The sequence below is a fragment of the Gavialis gangeticus genome, unplaced genomic scaffold (assembly GCF_001723915.1).
Source record: "Gavialis gangeticus isolate Ggan-Ray unplaced genomic scaffold, GavGan_comp1, whole genome shotgun sequence".
Lineage (NCBI taxonomy): Eukaryota > Metazoa > Chordata > Crocodylia > Gavialidae > Gavialis > Gavialis gangeticus.
Genome location: NW_017729022.1, coordinates 18,309,559 through 18,316,909, shown reverse-complemented (window position 1 = coordinate 18,316,909; position 7,351 = coordinate 18,309,559). Strand labels below are relative to the sequence as shown.

The 7,351-nt window shown below is 39.5% G+C and overlaps 1 protein-coding gene across 2 annotated transcripts in view; it reads right to left on the bottom strand.

The window, feature by feature from the left end:
* SLC16A7 (solute carrier family 16 member 7) overlaps window positions 1-7,351 on the bottom strand; it is a 181,441-nt gene that overhangs the window by 11,313 nt on the left and 162,777 nt on the right. For both annotated transcript variants that reach the window (XM_019514629.1, XM_019514631.1), the window contains exons 3-4: window positions 5,157-5,300; window positions 2,582-3,397 (exon numbers count right to left, since the gene is read on the bottom strand). In XM_019514629.1, coding sequence (XP_019370174.1) covers window positions 2,582-3,397; window positions 5,157-5,300 — 960 coding nt within the window. The remainder of the gene's footprint in view (window positions 1-2,581; window positions 3,398-5,156; window positions 5,301-7,351) is intronic.

The window sequence follows — 7,351 nt, the reverse complement described above, 5'->3', positions numbered from 1 at the left end:
TTCAGATGGTAAAGCTCCTCTCTAAGTCTGAGTCCCCTGCATGGCTGCTGCCCCCTCCTCCTGGGCAGTCTTAACTTATATAGCCCCTGTGACCTTGTTCACCTGGTCCAATGAAGGCCAGCACCTGTTAGCTGTTGGCCAACCAATTTGAAATACATCACTAGCTGCTGGGCAGACGCTAGCCCACCAGGTAGAAGCCCCTAACCCAGGTAGGTGATACCAGTCATGTAGGCAGAGGGAGCAGGTTTCCCCCCTCCCTCAGGAATGTATCCAGCTCAGGTTACCTAAAGAGATAGGGTAAAGGTTTGTCTCCTCTGCTAGGCCCATCCTAATCAAATTGTCACAGGGCAGAGATTTTGGGAAGAAACAAAGGTGGCTTCCTGCCACAGAGCACATGAACAGTCTAACTGATACCAATGAGCTGACTTACATGCTTCAAGTTAAATACATTTTTAAATGATTTTGCTGAACTGGGGCCAGTTCAGCAAAATCCATTCCTTCTTTTTTCATGTCCACGTGATAAAGCATTTAGTAGAATACACAGATTCACTGGAATTTGACATGGCTGCGCCGTGAGCGCTTCTGCTATAGACTCAAGTTCTCAGCCACTCGCCCCAGTGCCCACGCTATTACATCAGGATAGCAAAGTCTATCATACTAAAGATTTACCTTGTGTACATTTAATAATGAATCTTATGAAAAAATAATTAATCTAATGCACTATGACCTGTTGAGGGTAATATGTAATTGTTTGCCTTTATAAGAATTCAAAGTTTTGTACTAAATATATTGAATACCTCAGTCTCTGCATTATGCCTTATGATTACTATTAGAAATATCTGAATATTATTAACAAATTATTGCAAGTATATTATTCATTTATTAGCGAGCGGTAGTTATTATGCTAATCTGAATTTAGGCAGCAGATAGGAAGGGTAGCACTTTTTAGAATAACTTATTCAGAGAGGCATAAATGTATCTGAATGCCTCTGAATAAGTTCATTTATAATGTGCCATCTTGGTCTGCCTTTTGTTCATTTAGTATTGCAACTAATGTAGGCATCCGCAGTAATATTAATACTTCTTTAAAGATGCCTGTCTAGTAAAATTAGGAAAGAAAATTCATGTTCGTTCAAGAGTTCAGTATAATATATTAAAGGATCTGAACTAAGACTAAAATTTGAGATGTAGTGTGTGCCTGGCTCCACTTTGTTTTCCTCTGTTTAACAAGCAAAATTTAATTATTTATCTTCTATCCCAAATATAACACTTCTTAAAAGCCTGAAAAACAAATGTATGGAAAAATAAATATTTATTACTTCATCACTCTGTTAATATTAAACTTCATTTAAGTGCAGGTTATAATAAAATTTGAGCAGATTAGATTTGATCAGCTGTACATGCAGTCCTCCCACTAGGTGGTGTATTACAAATTTGTGTTGAAGTAGCATATTGTGTCCCTGACCCTTTCAAATCTAAATGCACATAGTAAAAGATGCACAGGATATTTTAGAATGTCTGTGTAACTACTGAATATTAATGTCAATGAAATAACACCTCAAAGTTAAAACTGGTCCTCTTTATCCAAAATTAAGAAATATTATTTCAGTATAATAATGTCCCCTATCCTGCAAACACTTATATTAGTATATTTAAATTTAAGCACCTGAATACTCTCATTGCCTCCAATGTAATTTCTCATTTGTGTTAATCTGAGCATGTGGGAATGTGTTTGAATGCCTGGTGCTTTTGTACTGTTTAGTCGAAATGCATATATATTTTGAATGTAGGTTATGTATATTCCAGGCCAGTATTCTGTAATTCTGTGGTTTTATATGCATTAACAATTGGCGTAGGATTTTGAAAAGTACCTCCCCCCCCACCAAAAAAGCCTACCTATGCCTCTTAAAAAAAAAAGCCTTGGCAGCTATAATTCTAAAGGTGATTAATGAGTGGTAAAATAGTGCAGGCCAGTGGTCTACTCAATACACTGATGAACAGCTTCAGGGTTCTGTCATGCATGCCCTCATGTTGAGACAACTGATTTTCTTCTTTCAATAAGCTCCATGGGGACTAGCATTCAAACAACACATAGGGACTTTAGTTTCTGTCACCTTTTAAATTTTGATGTGTGTGCGTATACTTGTTAGTACTGCACAGTAGAGTCACTGTCACTGTTCATTGATACTGGCCGCAGCATCTTCTGTGGATGTGGACACTGAGAGCTAACATTATGGTCTTACTATGACAATATAAGATACCTGTATTTTATGTACAGGTATCTGTATGTCTATGAAGGACACACCACATATGGAGACATAGTTGTAGGTGTGTATGTGCTGTACATGCACAGGAAATCTATAGACATGCATATAAATCTAAATCTTTGGAATACAAAACCACTTAATTTACTGCAGTGTTACAATTCTAAATGCAAAAGGACAGGTCATTAAAATGGTGTGGTTCCAATGGCAACATCAATTAATGTGCATGTATACAATATTTTAAATTAGTATTACTATTCAGTTGTTTACAGTGGGCCCAATGGTATTTGAAAGGGGAACAACAAAAGATTCCTTACCTCCAAGAGGTGGACCGATAAGAACTGGGCAGCACTCCACAATTGTGACAAGTCCCACGGCACTGGAAAACCTGGCAGCACCAACAAGGTCCATCAACGTCTCAAAAAGAACACTGCTAACCATTCCAAAAGCAAACCCAAAAAATACAGCATATATCACCAGGCCAGTGTAGTCTGATGCCAGTGGGCACATGATATGACAGACACCATTGTACAAGACAGCAAAACTAAAGAAATACTGGATTTTTGGCCGGATGAATTTGGAGTTTGCCAAAAGTCCCATTGAAGGCCTAGCAAACATGTCTACAAAAGCTAAGATAGACAACAAAAAAGCTGCAGAATATTCATCAATTCCCTTATGCTTGGCATAAGGAGCCAAGAATACTATTGGGGCAAAGAAACCAATAAACATAATAACATTTCCTGACAAATAAATTAGAAATCCTCTGTGTTTGAAAAGGGATATATCTAAATATTTATTCAGAGTTTGCCAGAAAGCCTTCTTCTTGTTGTTTTTGTGCAATGTGGAGTCTCCTGCCCCTTTTTCAACATCTTTTTTCACAGGCGGGACTGGTTTTGGTCCAACAGGTCTCATAAGTGACCCAGCCACGCAGCAGTTCAGCAGAAGTCCTCCCAGAATAAGAAAGCTTCCTTTCCAGCCAAATAAATTAAAGAGAAATTGATTGAGAGGTGCCAACGTGCTTAGAAATACAGGACTTCCAGCCATAGCTAGTCCATTAGCAATGGGACGCTTCTTGTAAAAATACTTGCCAATCATAGTCAAGGCAGGCTGCAGGTTGAAAGCTAAACCCAGACCTAAGGAGCAAATAGAACATAGCTTTATTGTGCATAATATATACAAAAACCTTCACTATAATATATTTTATTCAAAAAAGCTATCATATCGTTCAACAAGTTTGAATGAAGAGAAAAAAAATCTGTATCAGAGAATGAATTATAGTTTCATTGCCTTCCATAAGGTTTACTGTCCATGGAATGTCTGGCCTGATAAGAATGTCATGCATTTGAAAGCATGTCTAACTTTATTTCAACTGTGCAGTTGGTGCAATAAATGCTTCTTGCATTATTCCTGGACCATTACGACTACAACATCATTCTAACACTACGCTAGAGTTTTGACATTTTCCTGTACTGCACTGGAATAAAAGCAAAATCTAGTAATTTTTGAGCAATGATATAGACAAAGGAGTAACAGAGGAAAAATGGTATCAAAACCTTGACTATACCATTTTTATCTTACTAAGCTGTAATACAGTTTCCTCTTCGTTCACTTCACAAAAGTTTTAAAATATCATCTAATCTACAAAAATTAGCAGATTAAATTTATGGGTATAATCCTCTCTTTTTATCTCTATCCTTATTTGGAGTTGAATGTGTAAGCAAAGTAAAGTTTAAAATGGTTAATAATTACTAATAAATTTGCAGCATGAAATCTGTGGTCAAGGAGGAGCTGAACTGTTATAGAATATGGGGAAGCCTATATAGGCTTGTGTATATAGCAGGGGAGGTCCTGGTCAGGATGGAGCTAAACACTCCCACTTACTTGTGTCCACAAGCATGCTCTGAACCTGGCAATAAAGTGGTGGGGCTGCTCTGAATTCACTGTTAAGCCCTTAGGACCTTGTCACACACTACCCTTAGCACCTGCTAATTTTAACTGGTGTTAACATTAGCATGTGCTTTGAGCACTTGTATGTTAAGGGTTAATACTCCCTCTAACCTGTCCTACTTTGATCTGCCCTTAGAGGGCTTCTGGACAGTCAGTGCAGGGCTAGAAGCCAAGTTGGCTCTGTGCCTGCACAGCTCACCTGCTCTCAGGGGCAGGGTAGGTGGCCCAGATTGCAGGCAGCTGGGGACTGGCAGGATCTCAGCAGGCATGCCAGCCCCTGTCTGTCCTGACTGGGTCCCTGCTGCTCCCCACATTTCCAGATCTAGCCTCCCTGTCAGCTTGGATCAAGCTGGCTGCTGTTCCCCACCCCTGGCGCTCCTCTTCTGCCCCTCAGTCCTACCACTCTGCCTCCCAGCCCTTTGCAGCTCACTCCTGCAAAAATAAAATAAATATATATATATATATATATTTTTGCAGGAGTGAGCACTCTATTTCAGAGCACTAATATATATATATATATATATTTGTGGGCCTAAAAGAACTTGTATCTTTATTAGGTACCTTCTAGTCTTTCTGCTACTGAGTTCAAACTACGTTATGATTAGGAGCTAAAGTGATCAATGCAAAATCCAATAGAAATAACTATACTAAGAGTCGTCACAAGGCAATCAATTTTATAGTGCAGCACAGTTTGGAACATATATATTGCATTTACTGAATAAAATAATAGTATGTTTCTGAAATATCCTAAGAAATAATTTAATATCCCAGAAAGTCATGCAAAGAAACATAGTTCATATATAATGAACTAGATGGAGTGTTTTATCTGTGTTTGTAGTATGCCTAGCACAACAACACTCTTGTCTATGTCTAGGGCACCTATTCTGTATAATGATATTATAAACATTAAATATAGTGATAGTAAATTCTGAACAAGTTACTTACCTCCAACAACACCTATACATATGTAAAGTTCCAGGACACTATTGCAGAAAGAGGATACAATCATTCCAAATGAACACAATATGCCTCCTGCTATCATTACCGGCCGGCTACCATATTTGTTCACCAAGACGCTGCTTATGGGACCTGATGGCAAGAAATGAACAAATTTTCAGTCACATTGTTATAAATATATTTGCAGTTAGGAATGCGTAGATGTCTTCACTGCAGGCATGATGGGCAAATATTTATGTGCTTGAAGTTAGACAGAGTCATAGTCATGTGTCACAAACACGTGGCTTTGATAAATATTTCAGTCATGAATCTGGATCAAAGGATGTAAGACATGAATGATACAAGCTTGCTTATTACCATTCTCAGGAAACAAAAATGATCCCAGTCAAAGGAACACTTGGGAAGGTAAAGAATGCTGGGACAGGCCAGGGTTGGGGAGGATCCATGAAAAGAAAGAGGAATCTGTCTTCAGCTGTGTGACCCATGTGCAGCAAGCTCTTTGAGCTCACCAGCTTGTTGCTGTGGGCTCCTGCTGGAGGCATAGATTTAAAGTAACACCAGAGCCCAGCAGGTGAATGTCATCACCACTCATCCACACTTTTCTCCTGATGCTGAATTCAGAGGAGCTTTGGGGGTGATGAATAACAGCAGCATTCAACACCTGGGCTCTGGAATCTTGCCAAAGTGATGACTATGACAGAAGCTTGCACCAGCATTGTGGTGAATTCACTGCTCATAGGTCGCACCCCTTAAGGGGTGTGGCCACAGCCTCCTCACCCCCATCCTGGATATTTTGATCAGTCAGGCCCATTCTGTGAAGTCCAGCTCAGGATTTGAAACAGAAGGGAGAAAACTATTGCTATTGCAGCAGAAGAGATTTTTAAATGAATCCGATAATAATGTATTTTAATAGTATGGAAACTTTGGGGAATTTTATAGTTGCCTGTTAACTTGTGTAGGATACTTTTAGTATGGCAGTGGGATCACATACCTACTTAAAGTTAGGAATGTGCTCAAGAACCTTGTTTAATCAGAGTATAAATCAGAGTATAAATTAAACACAAGTGAAGCTTGACTTGTTCTGAAGATGAGTGATAATAGGCAGCATTAATAGCACTCATGAATACAATAGGCAGACTGTGTTGACTAACAAAGTCTAAGGCACAGTTCAGTGTCATTACACTAAGGTCCCCTGTACACATTATATCTATTGCACAGTTACCTTGTTAATTGCGCAATAAATTTAGACTGGCGACACGTTCAAATGAACTATTGAGCATTAAAATGATCCCACCAGCTGTAAAGATATTGCTCAAAAATGTGTAATAACTTTATAGCTAGTTTCTATCCAGCTTTAATTTGCATGTGTAGTCTACCACTGAGAGAACACAGGTGCTGCAGTCTCCCAGCCAGTGTGATCTCCCTGCTGTGGGGTGCTTCACACAGCTGTAGGGGCTTGAGAGGCGCACAGCTGATGGGGCTCTTGGTCCAAGTTGCACAGCCGGGACAGAGTCCCACACCTGATGGGGCTCTCAGTCCCAGCAGTGCCACACAAGCAGCCAAGACCAAGACTCCCACACCTGAGGGACTCTTGGTCCTGGCTGTGCATGGGCCCCATGACTGGGAAGCCCCTCAACAAAGTGAGGCTCCCAGCCATGGGACCCTACTTCTTGCTGATGCAGGGGGAGCCTAGGATTGGGCTCCCCCTGTACTGGCAATAAGGCATAATTGGATCTAAGGTGTGATCTCACAATCATGCCTCCTGCAATGCACTTGTGGAATGGCAGGAGGCATAATTTTGTGTAAATCACACATTAGATCTAATCGCACCTTTACCTGCACATATAAAGGGGCCCTATAACCTATAAACTTGAAAATATAGCTACAGCTCTGGTCTTTAGTTTCAAGAATAATTTAATTTATAGTGTAATAATGTTCATATCAAACAAACAGACACTGGGCATCTAAACATAATGTACATTACAAGTCCTTTAAATGAATAGGCGGTATCGCACGTACTAAGTGCTATCAGAGCACTTTAAGGATGTAACACAACATCTGATTCTATTATATCTGGTCCTAATCAGAATTACCAGTCTAGGTTTTGTAAGCATGACATTCACTACATTTAAACAGGAAAAAAAAAAAAAAAAGGGAATGAATGCAAACTGATGTTTAAAAGT